The 17,201-nt window shown below is 38.4% G+C and overlaps 1 protein-coding gene across 1 annotated transcript in view; it reads left to right on the forward strand.

The window, feature by feature from the left end:
* Positions 1–2,921: 2,921 nt before the first annotated feature.
* AKAP6 (A-kinase anchoring protein 6) overlaps positions 2,922–17,201 on the forward strand; it is a 410,046-nt gene continuing 395,766 nt past the window's right edge. Inside the window, exons 1-2 of the mRNA XM_069559473.1 lie at positions 2,922–3,035; positions 16,276–16,633. Of these exons, the coding sequence (XP_069415574.1) occupies positions 16,310–16,633 (324 nt within the window). The 5' untranslated portion in view covers positions 2,922–3,035; positions 16,276–16,309. The remainder of the gene's footprint in view (positions 3,036–16,275; positions 16,634–17,201) is intronic.

Here is a 17,201-nt window from a genome sequence, read left to right on the forward strand (position 1 = left end):
GTACAAAAACCAATGTAAAGTTGCATGGATCATGAAGTGTCAGGCAATATACAACATGACCAAAGAAAACTAATGAAACTCCAACCACAAAGAGATGAAGATCTATAATTTGCCTGACAAATAAATAAAAATAATCATCTTAAAGATTGCTTATTTCCACTTCATTTGGTTGTTTTTCTGAGGTTATGCCTCATTTCTGTTTGGAACATCGTTGTCCGTCTCCTCATTTTTCCCAGTTCTCTGTGTTTATTTCAGTGTGTTGGGTAGGTTGGTTATGTCTCTCAATCTTGGAGAAGTGGCCTTAAGAAGGGGATGTGCTTTGGGGCCCAGAAACACTCCCCTCTGGTCACCAGAGCTGTACACTCTAGGGTTGCCATCAATGTGGGATGTGTTTGCCCTTCTGTTGTGCTGGAGCTGATTACAATGGGTGCTTTGGGAGGTCAGGCTGGCCCCCTGGTCTTATTGGCCACAGGGTCATGCCTCATGTGGTGGCTTCAGTGCCACTGGAGGGTGGGGTAAGCTTCCTGTACAGTGGGCTGTGTCATCTGGTGAGGGAGGCATGGAGCTGCTGCTGGCCTGCTGATGAGTGGGGCTGGGTTCCCCTGTGGCTGGTCACGCAGCCCCGAGGGGATAGGACTTGGTGTTGACCTGCTGGAGGGTGGAGCTATGTACATGGCCTGGGGGTGGGGGGGCGGGGCTGGTGCTTACTCACTGGAGGGCAGAGTTGAGTCATATTTGACAAGGCAGTCAAGAATATTCAACTGGGAAAAAGTTTCTGTAATATATGGAATAGGAGAAAATATTTGCACACCATGTATTAGATAAGGAGTTAACATCTCAAATATATAAGAAACTTGTACAGCTCACTAGTAACCCTCCTGAATAATCCCATTTAAAAATAGGCAGAGAACGTGGGTAGATATTTTTCCAAAGAAGATACACAAATGGCCAACAGGTATAAGAAAAGTTGCTCAATGTTAGTAATTATCAGGGAAATACAAATCAAGACCACGATGAGATATCACCTCACACTTAGAATAACTATTCTCAAAGAGACCAGTGACAGCAAATGCCGGTGAGGATGTGGAGAAAAGGCAACTATTGTGCACTATTGATGGGAATGTAAATTGGTGTAGCTGCTGTGGAAAACAGTATGAAGATTCCTCAAAAAACTGAACTACTAGGTGATCCAGCAATCCCATTTCTGAGTATATATCCAAAGAAAATGAAATCACTGTCTTGAAGAGATATCTGTCCCCAAGTTTATTGCAGCATTGTTCACAATAACTAAGACATAGGAAAAATCTGTGTTCATCAAGAGATGAATGGATAAATATAATGTGACATGAGTGTGTGTGTTTGTGTGTGTATAATCCATAAGAGGAAGGAAACCCTACCGTTTGTGACAACATGGATTGACCTGAGGGCTAAGTGATAAAAGTCAGACAGAGAAAGGGAAATATTGTATGGTTTTACTTGTATGTGGAATCTAAAAGGAGCCAAGCTCATAGAAATGGAAAGTAGAATGTGGTTGTTAGAGGCACTCTCTTCCAGGTGTAAGATGATTAAGTTCTGGGAATCTAATGGACAGTATTGTGACTATATTTAATACTAATATATCTTAAGTGATCTCACCACACATACACAAAATTGTAATTATGTGAGTTGATGGGTGTATTAACTAACCTTATATGGTTATCCTTTTGCAATATTTGTATGTCAAATCATCACATACGCTTGTGTGCGTGCTTGGTCACCCAGTTGTGTCCGACTCTTTGTGACCCATGGACTGTAGCCCATCAGGCTCCTTCTTCAGGCAAGAATACTGGAGTGAGTAGTCATTCTCTTCTCCAGGGGATTTTCCCAACCCAGGGATCAAACCCAGGAATCCTGTATTGCAGGCAGATTCTTTACTATCTGAGCCACCAGGGAAGCCCTCACATACACTTAAGTGTATACAATTTTATATGTCAGTTATATCTCAATAAAGCTGGTAAAAAATGGAAAAATAGTACAGACTTATTCTTTATGTTCAGAGCAGTTTTTCCCCAACCTTTTCTCTTTACAGTTCAGTTGAGAAGTAAGTCCACACAGAAACTGCTAGTTCTTCCTTTCCTGGGCCTGAAGTTCCTGGAAGAGGGAGGGTCAACAAGTGTTGCCTCACTTGTTTTTCACAGCACCAAAAAAGTATCAAAGTGAGATGCCCATTAAATACCTTTTTTCCCCTCAAACTATGGTATACATAAAACTGTCAGGCCAAAATATTCCTCTGCTTTCTTATAAATCTGTCTAAATCTGTTTTCTTCATGCTACTTTGCACATTATGATGGAAGCTGAGAAAAGCCATATTTTCTCAGATGTTTGTGTTTTACATTATTTAAAAATGAAATAAAACTCCCACAATATAGAGTCTAGTTTAATTAAAAGTCATTGCAAATACTCTTGTTCAAAAAGTTGTCAGCTGTATTGATGACATATTCTGGATTGTTCATTTTCAAACCTATGAAGTAACATTTCTTGTTGAAGAAATTCATTCAAAAGACGTTGAGTATCCAAATCAATGACTCATAGGGAACTGTTAATGATGACAGGATCCGGGCAAAGGGCACAATGAACAGAAGCTGTGACCAGCATAATATGTCTGAGATTCATTTGTATTTAGCTGTAAATGACTAAGTAAGACTCAAAATAGCTGTGTCATGTGATGTATTATATGATTGTGAAGTCTTAATTGAAAAATTATACAAAGATGATTTTCTGTGCTTGATGGAGAAGAAACAACTGTTTAGGAGTGTCCTATTAATTTTAACTGTTGCTAAGAAGGAAAGATAGGAAAAATTAAAATAAAATGCTTACTTGGCTTTAAAGCATCTGGATGACCCTTGGGTCTTGAATGACTGCCAGATTCTCATGTGCTTGATGATAAAGTCTTATCCAAGACTACTAAGGAGAGCAAGAAGTGAAAGGTTTGGAAATGATGACCTCTCTGGGAACCTGCTGCTCTCTTCCCACTGCACAGCTAAACTTTGTTAGTGGTAAGTGATAAAATCTAAGGGTTGGAGGGTTTTTGCTTTCAACTTATTAGGCTTTAGCTCTCAAGCAGTTGGGAGAGAGTATAGATTGATCTGTTATAATATTCAGCATTTTGTCCCTTGTACTCCCTGGGATTTGGAGGAGACAACTTATATTAAAAAAAATAAAATATTTTTTTCCTGTTTGCTGAAGGGAAGATCTGACAGAGCATCTGGTAGTATTCAATCTAAGTTTCTAGAGTCCTTAAAGGATCTGCCAGTTTCTTTTTAGAGGCTTTTAAGTCATTAGCTGTTACTCAGCACTTTCTATTATTGCTATTTATTTCCTTAAGCAAGATAATAAATAATTCATTAAGAAAAAAGCTTAGGCTTGTCCATGCCCTGTGCTTTTATTGCCTACCAGCATACATAGTACAAGCCCATATTTATTTTTGTTCTATCTCTTTTTTACTAGAAATATATATTTTATTTTTCTTTGCAGGTCCATAATGTAGGACTTTTATTTATTATAGGAATTATTTTTTAAAGCAACAGTTCATGTTGGAGCAAGTCATATTTTATCAGGGATACCAATCTTCAATTTAGATGACTGGATGGACAGAAACACTTAACAGTATTTAATAAACTTGATTCATTTTAAGCAAAACCATTGTAAAATATTTGAAATAATTTTACCTTGCAGAAATTGTTTCTTTGAAAAGCAGATATGATACCAGACCTTTAATTATTCTTTCTGTATTAAAGAACATTCAGAGAGAGGATCTGTGATCACATCAGACTGTTAGATATTAAGAGTTCTTACTATCTCCATTAGTATTTTTAAATCTGACATTAGAATCTTCTAAAGAAAATCTTTTTTGCATGTCTGGGAGGTTAGGGTGAATAGGAAATAATAATGAATAGGAAATAATGCTTTTGAAAATCCTGGTCTTTATGAGAGATCATCACCTGTCAAATGTCTTCTGTTGATGAAAGAATAGTAGTGTGGGTAGTTGTTTGATGTGTTCTCAAGTTGCAGCATGAATGGTACTAACAAATGTAATATTAGTTGAAAGATCTGGCTTAAGTTCATGATTTTGTATTTTAGTCTGATTCAGTTGTCGTCAGAAATAATCGTTATCACTCTAGAACATATCCACTCATGGGACAAATAGTGAAATAACCTTATCTTCAGCTTGGTCCCTTAATCTTCTGTGGCTTTCATCATGAGATAGGTTTAGTTCATAGGAAGTACTTATTTCTTAAAGGAATTATTTGAATGAAACAAATATAACCTTATTATTGAACTGAGTCACAATAAGCATTTTGTCTTTTAAAATGGGGTGTTTAACAGGTGGGTAGGCACAATTTTAAACTTAGCATTGTAACTGAGTGCCCCATCAGTGTTGCGTCATTCTCTACCCGAAACAAGCAAACAAAAGCAATCATTTTCATAGTCAAATAAGTCATATATTCCTATTCCTTATTTGGAAATTATCAATGTACCTGAGTCTATTAAAACCCTGTCCTGCAATTAAGAAACACTTTTATTTTTTAATCTAGGTATTTTAAATTTGTATGTTTACACACAAATAGTTTAGAGTCAAGTAGCTTGGGGATTTTAACAGCAGCCTTTAGACTTTCTTTTCCATTTCCAATTCTCCAGAGGCAACCATTTTCATCTGTCAGCTGATTCTTTGGTAAGTACCTTCATCTTAGAACAATAGAATGGCATGGATACTTATTTTTCTCTTATTTTTATCTACTGACTTCTCACTGTGAAAGATAGGAATTTATTTAGCTTGTTTCCCCATCCCATCCCTCTCTCTTACTTTCTCTCACAGGGGCACACATGCCCATGTATGCACACACACAATTCTTACTCCCAGTTCTTCCTGCAAAAACGTGTTGTGACTTGGATTACATCAACATTTAGTGTTAATGTTAAGAATAAGTAAATACAATTTTTAGCTAAACCACATAGAATAATATAATTCCTATTCTATTTTTGTACACCTTTTAATTTTTTCTAGAGTTTATTGTTATTTGCTTAGTTTTCTGTGTCTCTATTGAATTGTCTTGAATTCAATCTCCAGTGCTCCACTAGATCAACAAATCTCTTCTTGTTGTGTTCATTCACATCAGGTTTTCTTTCAGTGTCATCTGTTTGGAGAAGTCTTTTTGAGAGCCTTCTGACCTGGTCCAATCTGGATTGGATGCCTTCCTTGCCCTGGTATATGGCTGACATCCTTAAATTTCTCCTCTTTACCACCCTGGGGTGATAGGTTTCCTGTTTATTGCATCCTTTAACTTCCTCTTCCTTGGTTACCTCTTTGTTTTGGTGGAGTACCTACCAAAGAGTCTGGTATCTCTTGAGAAAAGTGTGTGGGAGGTTTCTTTTCTTGTGAACTTAAATGTGAAGAGACTAGTCTCTTATCCTGTCCTCACATTTGATTTTTTTTTATTTTTATCAAACTGTTTTATTCTTGGTATCCCATTATATGCCAGGGTTCTTTTTTCTTCTTGAGGAAAATAATTGTCTTCTAGTCTCCAATGTTGCTATTATGGGAAAACACACTTCTGTCTATCTCTTCCATTCTCAATACTCTTCTTCACTTTTGGCATTGCTGAGTGTGTGGTTTTTACCACACAAAACAACTCAGTGATATTGGCTGGGCGTCTTGTAATTTAACTTGGTGCTGGCACTGTCTGCCTGAAAATAGTATCCGATTCCCCTTGCTAAGGGCTCAGCCCACAGGACTGTCCCCTTCTCGCTACTCACTTCAGGTGCCAGCTGCAAATCCATATTGTCTTCCTGTGCATCTGACTGACTGGCTATAAAGCAATCCTTTCCTCAGGTTAATTAGTTCGAACCACTCACAGAACTGAGGAAAACAGGTTACTTACTAGATTATCATTTTGTCACAAAAGTTATGGAAGAATACGAGTGAACAGCCAGATAAAGAGATACACAAGGCAAAGTCCAGAGGGTCCTGAGCACAGGCGCTTCTGTCTCTGAGGAGTTTGGGATGTACCAGCCACCTAGCCTGTGGATACATTCTTGTTCACCAATCTAGTGGCTCTCCAAAGCCTGTCCTTTTGGGTTTTTATGGGGCTTTATTGCACAGTCATGATTAATTAAATCATAGGCAGTAGTGTTTGATTCAACCTCTAGCCCCTCTCTCCCCTTTAGAAGTTGGGGGGTGGGACCAAAAGTTCCAATGTCTTAATCTGGTTGGTTTCCCTGGCAATCAGCCCCCATCCTTTCTGAAAATCACCTCATTAGCTTAAACCAGGTGTGGTTGAAAGGGACTTCTAAGAATAACAAGACACTCCTTTCACCATTATGGCTCTGGAGCTAGTTCAGGAAGAAGGACAAAAGAACAAATATTATAACGAAAGATGATCCCTTTGCTATTGTGTTTTGGACGTTCCCAGAGTTTTAGGAACTCTGTGCCAGAAATGGGGATAAAGACGAAATAGATAGTCTTACTATAAATCACAATATCATAGTTACTATTGAGATCTAAATTTATCTAATTTATAATTCTTTGTATATGCCTCTACCTTTAACCCAAATCTTATTTTCCTAGTATTCTGGATTTCAATAAAGTGTCCTATTGTGTGTCTATTTTCATACACTGAGTGGGTCTTCTTACTCATGTCCTTCATTTTCTTCTAAGATTTTATTAATAATATTTTCCTTTGTTTTTCATTTCACCTTCAGAGACTCCTATTCTTGGACCTCTTGGATTGGTCCCTGTTTATCTTCCTCTCCTAATTTCTGTCTGTTTATTTTTTGCTTTACTTTCTGTGAGATTTCTTCAACTTTATTTCCAGCCATTATATTAAGATTTTTCTTTCTGGTATCATGTTTTTATTTTTCCAAATTTTTCTTTTTTCTATACATTTTAAAAAATAAAATTCTTTTCTTATGTCATGGATGCAATATCTTATCTCTGGTAATTTTTATTTTTCACCAAATCATCTTCTCCTTGCATAATCTGTTTCCTCCAGGTTGAAGTTTTTTGTTTGCTTCCTTTGGGACTATTATCCACATTAGAGTTTTTCCTTAATTTCTGCTAATCCTTAACTGCCTGATCATATTTGGGAGTAGGAGACCAGAAAGCTGGTTGAATCTCTGAGTATGTGGGTAGGCCTGAACGTCATTGTATGGTGATCTGGATGTGCCAGATTTTCGTATTGTGTCTTCTTGGACTGATCAGATCTACTTGCAGGGGTGGGGGTGGTGTCTCTAGTCTCCTAAATGGAGGATGAAGGCTTTGGAGAGTCAAGTTGCAGAGGAAGACTTGAGGTCTCAGCATGTTAACTTAATGTTAATGCCTGTTAACTTAATTCCCCTATTTTCAAGGTACTGCTATATTCAACTGCCCAGAGCCCCTAAGTCCAGAGATCCTTTGGTTCTTTCTGAAGAATAAACATCTAGAATTGGAGTGAGTGCAACACCCAGCAACACAGAGTAAGGAAAGACCCAAAATTCTAATGTCTCTAAACATTTTTCAGTCAGAATTAATCTTCTCAACATAGCATTGCTCCTTTACCCACAGTTAGGTGAAACTTGAGGTTAAGGGTATAGTTCTTCAAGACTGTCTAGTTTGCCCAAGATTTCTGACATCAGCTGTGGGTTCTGGGGTCCCCAGGACCATCCTCACTCAGACCAGCTAATGATAAATTTGGAGATTCTCACAGACTCCTTTAGATTGAATAATTTGATAGATCAACTCACAGAACTCAGGAAAGCACTATACTTACGATTGTAGTTTTATTCTAGCAGAAGTGTGCAAATCAGAACCAGCCAAAGGAAGAAACATAGGGTGGAATCTGGGACTGGGAAATTTCCAGCACAAAGCTTCCATGTCCTTAGGGATGCATTACCTCTTGTGCTTGGTGTATATCCATATACACCAAGTTTGGGAAGTTTGCTTAAAGTTCAGTGTTGATAATTCTTGCTGGGGCTTCATTACTTAGGCATGAATGATTGAATGATTGCGCATATGGTTGCTCAAGGCCCCAACCCTCTAATTGCATTAATGGTCTTTCTGTGTGGTTAGCTCCCATCATGCATCACCTTGTTAGTATAGACTATCAGGTGTTGTCTGAGGGGCCCACCATGAACAACAAAAATAATCTTATTGCTCAGGGAATTCCAGAAGTTTAGAGGTTACCTCTCAGGAGTTGGAACAAAGGCCAGACTTTTCTTGGGTAAAGTTAATTTTTCACTAAATACTTTTCCATCTCCAATGCCAGAGGTATCTTGGCTCCACCAATTTCAAAATACTTAAAGAATTCTAAGGTAAAATCAGGTTGGTTCTTTACTCTCTGTGCTACTGGTTTAGGATTTTGTTTCCTTGGGTTGGCTAAGGCATTTATCATTTATTCATTTGATTTTCAGCTGCCAAAAATATTACTGTTTTCCCTCCCATTCTCGAGTGTTTATACTTAAATTTCAAACCAAAACCCCACTGCAGTAGGGTTAGTGAGGTTTCTAGAAGGAACCAAATTAAATACATATATTCAGTGGACTGTTTCTTTGCAGAAATTGCCCAGCATTCTTTCAGTTTGTCAGTGACAACTTTCTGTAGAATTCATACTAGTACCTGGTAAATAAACACTGAATTAGCAAACATTTCTATATTGCTTCATTAATAGAGATAACTGACTAATTTAGGCTTCAGAATCTTTAAAGACAACTTTTCTTTTAGGGTTCATTTCCTTTCTACTTTACACATTGAGGACACAAAAGATAAACAGCCTCTTAACACTTATTGATTGGGGATAAGACTATTGGGATAGAGGAGGAGATTTTAACTTCAATATTATTTATTTTTATAATGTTTGAATTACTGTTACTTTTTAATTAGTTAAAAAAATTTTATAACAAGAAAAAAGTAAAACATTGCATGAAATGATCCCCCAAATTTTTCCACTTCAGATATATGATGCTAGGGTTAATAGAGAGCTAAAAATGGGGAACTCTTTTATATTTAATGGAGTAGGTAGAACAGAGCACAGAACTCCTTTAATCACTCTGATCTAAAAATCAGACTTGTAGTCTTTCTGTCTCAATCAGTCTCTCTTTCTGATTTTTATGGGGTATAAAGTAGTTTTTAAGATTACATTTTATATTGATGAAGTTTGCCTGGAAAAGATGTTGATTCTCTCATAATGCTTATTTCTCATTTAATTTTCTTGGTAAATAAGAGTTTGTATATTGATTTTTCTGTCTCATTCTAGCACACAACTGTAATTCTATCTCTCTTCTTTTGTAACCTTTTCAGAGTTCCTGATCCCTGTGAGATTCATTCTAAATGCCATTGTATGGTGTTCAAAGTGTTCTTATAACACAGCAGGAGCTTACCTTGTAGTCTTATCTGTTTCTGGTTCCCATTCCATCAAGTTCCCAATTCCTCTCAACACTGAATTATTTGCTGATTCTCCCCAATTCTTGATGTTGAGGTGTCTTTCTCCAAGTATTTGCCCCAGGGTGGAATTCTTTCCCCATCTCCCTTTGCCCATCTAAATCACACCTACTTTTACAAGCCTATCTCAAATGTTTCCCTCTTCAGGTTCTTCTTTATCTTTTCTCTATCCAGGATTAATGCCACCCCACAGGGGCCCCACAGGGCTTTGTTTGCCCACATTCTGCCTATTTTAAAGGTATTAGTAGATGAGTCGGAGAAGGCAGTGGCACCCCACTCCAGTACTCTTGCCTGGAAAATCCCATGGACAGAGGAGCCTGGTGGGCTGCACTCCATGGGGTTGCTAAGAGTGCGACACGACTGAGGGACTTCACTTTCGCTTTTCACTTTCATGCATTGGAAAAGGAAATGGCAACCCACTCCAGTGTTCTTGCCAGGAGAATCCCAGGGACGGGGGAGCCTGGTGGGCTGCCGTCTGTGGGATCACACAGAGTCGGACACGACTGAAGTGACTTAGCAGCAGCAGTAGATGAGTATGTGTGCACGTGTGTGTGTGTGTCTAAGGGGAGAGTGAAGGGAGGGAAATTGTCTCCATTAATCATAATTTCCTTGAAAGTAAATCTGATGAGTTATATATACACATAGTGCTTTATATATAGCTGATTCTCAGTAATGTTAGTTGGTTTCATATAAATCTTGTTTCATTTTCTTTGTATTAATAGCATTGACAAAAATAATGACTATATAAATTACGTATTAGTTTTACAAATCCAGTTCTCCCCAAGACATTTTCTTGAAAAACAGAAAGGTGGCTGCCTGATGCTTCAAGGTGATTATTAGCAACCTGGGGTTGGATAAGAAATATGAATACTCGTTAGCATCCCTGAGTTCAGATCCACAAATTCATGACTGTGGGCGCTATTCGCAGCTGATGAGTGTTCGTGCTCCTTACCCCACCCCAAGTGGAGTGAAGTAGCCAGCCGGATCTCTGAGTGACAGGAACTGACCACTGCAGTGACGGAAGGAAGACAAGGGAGGTGTGATGACTAACGGAGTCAGTCTGGGTGTCTATGCCACAGGAGGAGGATCTAAATAATAGGAGGAGGCTGGGGGGAGGGCGGGGGGAAGGGTTAAGCAAGGAAGATGATTGATGAAGTGTATTATGGCTGACACAAGACCCCATGCTCTGGGTGAGGGAATTAGCAGTGATTGAGAAGTGACCCAGGAGAGGGCTCATGGTCTCTGTGTGATTAGTAGGAAGTAATCAGCCATTTGCTTGAGGGGACAGCCATACACAAAGGATATATCAAAGGGAAAAGGATGGGGGAGAACATCAGTGGTAACACCAAGAAGATCTTTTACATTATAGAAATCTGTCTGGGCCCCACTATTTACAGTCTGTATTCATCCCGCTCCCTACTCCTTAAGCCTGTGTACTTGAAGCTTGAGTTTCTTCTTCTCACTGATATCCATTTTTAGGCTGCTCTGTTACGTAGGAGGATTAAAAAGTGAGCCTAATCTGAGGTTACCACAGTGATCTCACTAAACAGTTACCCAGATGAGTGCTGGAGGGCCTGGGGCTGGGAGAGGAGGGCCAAGGAGGAGGAGTAGGTAATGATGGAAACTTCCTGAGGAGCATCTTACAAAAGGCACTCTTTTTCCCCCTAAGTACAAATTTTAACAATATTTTTTAGGAATTCTTTGGCTCTCCTCTTAAAGAACTTAAAGCCACTTAAAGTTTCCCAACCCTTGACCTCACAAGAGACTGGGGAGGCAGACAGGCAGCAAGATTTAAAACCAGGTGATGAATTAGAGAGCCTCATTCATCTGGGTAGGCCAAGACATTTAATTAAGCCATTTATTAAGCTTGTTTTTGTGTTTTCTTTGCAGAGCCCAATTCTAGAGTCCTGGAAGCAGATATAGGGTGCACCTCTTGAGTTCATTTATTTTTCCTTAATGTAGTCAAAGCATGAGAGCTAGCCATAGACAAAAACAAAAGCATTCCAGTGGAACTTTTTTTCCTCTTTCAAAATTCACTGCCTCTATGAATAGGTTCTGTGAAGAGTAATTATGAGAATACAAAAGCAAAAAAATGAAGCAAAAGAAAAAAGGACACTTAGTGATGCCTAACTTAATTTTCTCTACCTCAGCTTTGTAGCATGTCCTTTGTAGTGAGCAGATTTGTTAATTTGGCTAGACTTATAATTTAGCCTCTCACTTGTTTTGGGGGGGAATAAGCAGCATACGGGAAGATAGTAAGTATTTAGGTTTGGGGTTGATTTACATGATGATAAGACCACCTTTCAAACTATACACATGAAGATGCTCTTGTTTTGGGAAGAGCAGTTTCTTCCTAAGAAAAGAGAGAGGGCCTGAATGAATGCATTTAGCTCAAATTGACTTTGTCAACTGGTTATATTGCTATAGTACTATTAATTTATTTGTACATTTTAAAATTTATCCTGCTTTAAAATTGCTTGATTTGGGGGCATATGGTCTTGATTCTTCTGGACCATGTCTGGGTGTGGTTTGTCCACCCAAATACTCTTTTGCACAGTGATCCTTGTTTTGGCAACTACCTCCTTTTTCTCAACACCCTTATTGCTGCTCGTTCGCAAAAGGCCAGCCTATGACTGCACAGGACTGGAGCTTATACATTAGCTTCCAAATAGGGACAGTGCAGTAGCCCTCTCTCTGCTGGAGATTTAGGGCACTAAGTGCATGAAGCTGGTCCTCTACAGGCTCGCCAGTGTCCTGCTGGCATGAAGCAGCCCTGATAGGGACCTTTATCTTGTTTGGCTATAAAGAGAGAACCCGAGTGGGGAGAGGAGGAGGAGCCAGGCACTTAATCCTGAAGGACCTTTAGGGACAAAAGCATTTACAGTGAGTACAGCAGCAGATTTCTGGCTTTTCTGTTGTTTTATTTAACAGAGAAAATCACAAGAGATAGGAGAAAGAGGTGGGCAGTTTTGATGCATGTGTAGCTGCATTTTTTGCTTCCTACTTTGGTCAAAGAACACACTCCTTATTTAAATGTCTTATTCACATTGAATATATTCTGCTAACGTCAGGTTTCGACTGAAAACTTGTGGACTGTCAGGGAGGTAGCAGCAGCAGTCCTTGTTAGTGAGCAACCCATGGCATGTTTCTTCAGTTTCTGTAGGATGATAAATAGAGTATGGTGAGAAAAACCTTCCCGCAAAAATTTTTTTAAAAGTTTTAAAATCCTTACTGCTTTTGCCTTTTGCACTTTAAATGTTGAATCGTCTTTGGATTGTGGAAAGGAAAGGATTTGATCTATGTTATTTTTAACAGCAGCTGGGATAAAGGTGGTATTATCTCTAATGCTGGAAAGGTGACCACAGATAAGCATTTGATGGGGGAGGGGAACAGGAGGTCATTGGGTTCCAAAAAGCTGGTGGATCATTCCTCTCGTACAGCTTCAGAGCCAGAGTTATAACTGCGTAGGTATCCGTATGTACTTGAATCAGTGCTTCATTTGCATCATCAGAAGTTGTGGTCTATTGGCTTCCCAACACGCCCCCCACCCACAGCCCCGCCTCAAATTTATCTGTGACTGGAAAGGAATCTTATTGCATGAACCCCTGTAAAAGAAAAATGCAAAACTTAGAATTTGAAAGAATATATAGAGTTGTGCTGAATTTCCTATTTGTTTGCATTCAAATAGAGTAATTAATTTGATGGCAAAGCAAGCTTGACTAGTTGAGATAAGGGCAGGAAAAATGCATATGAAGCTTGTTATTGTAGATCTCTACAATACGAGACAGTTTTCCTTTAAAGTACTAATTTATCTCGGAAATCAGATGTAATTTTGTGAAAATCAGAAATAGAGGGTGGTTATCCATGGGTGGTACATTTAGTTGCGAACTACTGGAATTGAAAATTAAATGTTTATTGTAATTAGTTCCATGAAAATGGGTAATTAATCAATTTTATGCCACTTCCTGGACTTGTTCTGCTGTTATGACACATACGGTATTCCTTCCCCAGGGGCAAAGCTGTACGTGAAGGAAAGCAAATAGACAGAAGTTGACATATACTTCAAGTAAAGTATTGCTTTGCTTATTGGGTTATGGGAATTCTCTTTACAGTTTGAGCAACTAAATATAGAAACATCCCATGCAGGTTGAAATTTTGTGAAAAATGTTAGTGGCTCAAGTATGTCCGACTGTTTGCAACCCCATGGACAGTAGCCTGCCAGGCTTTACTGTTCATGAAATTCTCCACGAATACTAGAGTGAGTAGCCATTTCCTTCTCGTGGGGATCTTCCTGACCCAGGGATTGAATCTGGGTCTCCTGCATTGCAGGCAGATTCTTTACCATCTGAGTCACAGGGTAGATACAGGAAAATTTTGCTTTTGCAGCTTGAATATAAGGTTTCTTTGCCCTTTACTTATGTGTGTTGCACATCAGCTGTTAGTACATTTTTCTTTAATGTTTTTATTTGTTTTAATCTACTCTATTTGTCCTTTACATATATAACCATATCTGTGTTATCAGTCTTAATATCCAAACTTCCAGAAGGGAGACTCTTCCATATTTATTCCTCTGGAAAGTCTTACTGACATATCTGGTGTAAATAATACATATTCCCTGGTAGCTCAGATGGTAAAGAATCTGCCTGCAATACAGGAGACCTGGGTTGGATCCTTGGGTTGGGAAGATACTCTGGAGAAGGGAATGGCACTCCCTTGTCCACTCCAGTATTCTTGCCTGGAAAATCACATTGTCAGAAGAGCCAGGCAGGCTACAGTTCAAGGGGCTGCAAAGAGTTGGACACAACTGAGTGACTGAACATAAGAAAGCTCACTCTTCTGGAGTTTTATCCCTCTCAGTGAAATTTTTATACTTTCTAATTGATTTTCCCTTAATTTCGCTCTGGTTTTTCATTGTTAGTGTATATGAATACAAGGGATTTTGTGTATTACTTTTATATCTATCCTGTGACTTTATTATATTCCTTGATTAGCTCTAGTAATTTTCTAGTGGCATTTTTTAAGGTTTTTATGTATAGTATTATGTCATCTGTAAACAGTGAGAGGTTTACTTCATCTTTTATAAATCTGCATTCCTTTTATTTCTTTTTCTTTGATTGCTGTGGCTAGGACTTCCAAATGTTGAGTAATAGTAGTGAGAGTGGGTTCCCTTGCCTTGTTCCTGATCTTAGGGGAAATGCTTTAAGTTTTTGGCATTGAGAATAATGTTTGCTGTGGGTTTGTCACATAAGGCCTTTACTATGCTGAGGTAGTTTCTTCTGTGCCTACTTTCTGGGGAGTTTTTTTTTTTTTTAATCATAAATGGGTATTGAATTTTACCAAAAGCTTTCTCTGCATGTATTGAGGTGATCATATGGTTTTTATCTTTCAATTTGTTAAGATGGTGTATCACATTGATTGATTTCCATGTATTGAAGAATCCTTGCATCCCTGGGATAAAGCCCACTTGATCACTATGTATGATCCTTTTAATGTGTTGCTGGATTCTGTTTGCTGGAATTTTGTTGAGGAGTTTTGTATCTATGTTCATTAGTGATACTGGCCTGTTGTTTTCTTTTTTTGTGGCATCTTTGCCTGGTTTTGGTATCAGGGTGATGGAGACCTTTTCTTCTTCTGCAATTTTCTGAAACAGTTTGAGCAGGATTCTGTTAATTTTTTAAAAACAGTCAAGTCTAGTATTATTGTTATTTTAAAGGCTACATGTGAGAGTGGTTAAAAATATGGGGTGTGGATTTCTCCCTCTTGCAATCAGGTGTAGAAAAGCTGTTGAAGCCTAAAACCATTTTCTAAGGCAGGTACCAATGTGATAAACTTACCTTATAACATAATATTTTGCTCTTTGCAAATTACTTTGTTTTCAAAAATTCGTCTGTAAACCCCCTTATCATGTAATTTTACAAAATTAAGAAATTAAGAGAGGGAGTATGCTTTAGAAAGCTTCTGAAATAATATGTCATAAGAATAACTTATTCTTAAGGCTTTTGTCATTTCAATATGTCTTTTTATTCCCCGTGCTCATTCCTGTATGGGATGTTACATATTCCAAGTCAAACTGGGAACTTTTTTGTTTATTCCCCCTCCATGTTTATAGGTAAAATAATTTTGTTTTTGTTATTAAGTTAATCTTAAGAATATAAAGAAATATAGCTACTTTCTGGTAATCACATTTTATATTCAGCTGCCTTTCATCTATGGGAAATGAGGATATATACTGACTTGAATGCATAGAACTAGAAAAAGACTTAGAAAAGGACAAGGAACCCATTGCCCCGAGTAGAAGAAGTTTTTCCTGAAACTAAAAAATAATGTCTGTTTAAAATGTTTGAAGTATAAGATCTTGAGCAGTTATTTTATGTCAAATTGGTTACAGAAAAAGATAAATGACATAGTCAGCTCATTAGTAAACTAATCAACTTTATCTTAAAAGAAACCATGCATTTCATTGGTCAGAACTTAGCCACATGACCACAGCAAGCTCCGCTGGAGGCAGGGAATGTAGTTTTAAATTCTTGGCAAATGTATACACAACTGAAAACTAGGACTTTGTTATTAAGGAGTAAGAAGAGAATGGATGTTGGGGTAAGCAATACCATACAGTTTTGTGTTCCTGTTTTATGCTGAATCTTGGATCTAGTTGGTAGAAACTCAAAAACTCAAAGCACCTCTTTCTGTTTTTGTTATGAGCTATGGTTTCTTAATTTAGAAAGCTGGCTTAATTTAGAAACCTTGTTTCTTCTGCGAAGTATCATTCCTTTATTTGGCAATCTTGTCTGACTTTTGCTTTCTTCTTTCCTCTTGCCTTTCAGCTGTTTTGGAAAGAAGTAAGGTTTAGACTTCTCCATGTTAACCATGAGCGTGACACTTTCCCCTCTGAGGTCACAGGACCTGGATCCCATGGCTACTGATGCTTCACCCATGGCCATCAACTTGACCCCCACTGTGGAGCAGGGTGAAGGAGAAGAGGTGATGAGGGACATGGATCCTGACCAGCAGTACGAAAAGCCTCCCCCATTACATACAGGAGCCGACTGGAAGATTGTCCTCCACTTACCTGAGATTGAGACCTGGCTCCGGATGACCTCAGAGAGGGTCCGAGACCTAACCTATTCAGTCCAGCAGGACTCAGACAGCAAGCATGTGGATGTGCATCTAGTTCAACTAAAGGTAAGGAAGGTCTCTGGGCTCAGGTCCGTTCCAGACAAGCCTGAAGGTGGCTGCAGTAACTAGAGCCTGAGTTCAGTAATTCTCAGTGAGAAAGCATCCAAGAAGGAAATCAGAACAACAGGTTTGAAACTATTATTTTTGTAGCTAAACATGGGCAGATTTCTTTCCTGGTTTTACTTTGTGAACTGAGCACCTAAAATAAAACTGACCTCAGGGGATAATGCAGAGAAATGAGGAAAGCAGGGGGGCATTTTTGTGCAGTGCCATAGAAATCAGTAGTAAAGAATAAAAATATTACAAAAGGTTTACTAAAGACTCTCATAGATTAAAAAAAAAAAAAGGCAAACTGAGCCATGATTGTATATGTATGTGATTACTACCTCCTGTTGAAGTCGATGCTGCCTTTGTGGCAAACAATGGATTCTGGCATGGTTGGGGAGGGCACTGTTTTCCTTTTAGAATGAGTTCTTTCATCCAGGTACAATGCATCGTGCAGAACAAAGGTGCTTTTATAACAACTCATCTAAAGTTCAGACATTAAAAGAATGTGTGTGACTTCTTGAGCCCT

Source organism: Ovis canadensis, chromosome 18 (genome assembly GCF_042477335.2).
Source record: "Ovis canadensis isolate MfBH-ARS-UI-01 breed Bighorn chromosome 18, ARS-UI_OviCan_v2, whole genome shotgun sequence".
NCBI lineage: Eukaryota > Metazoa > Chordata > Mammalia > Artiodactyla > Bovidae > Ovis > Ovis canadensis.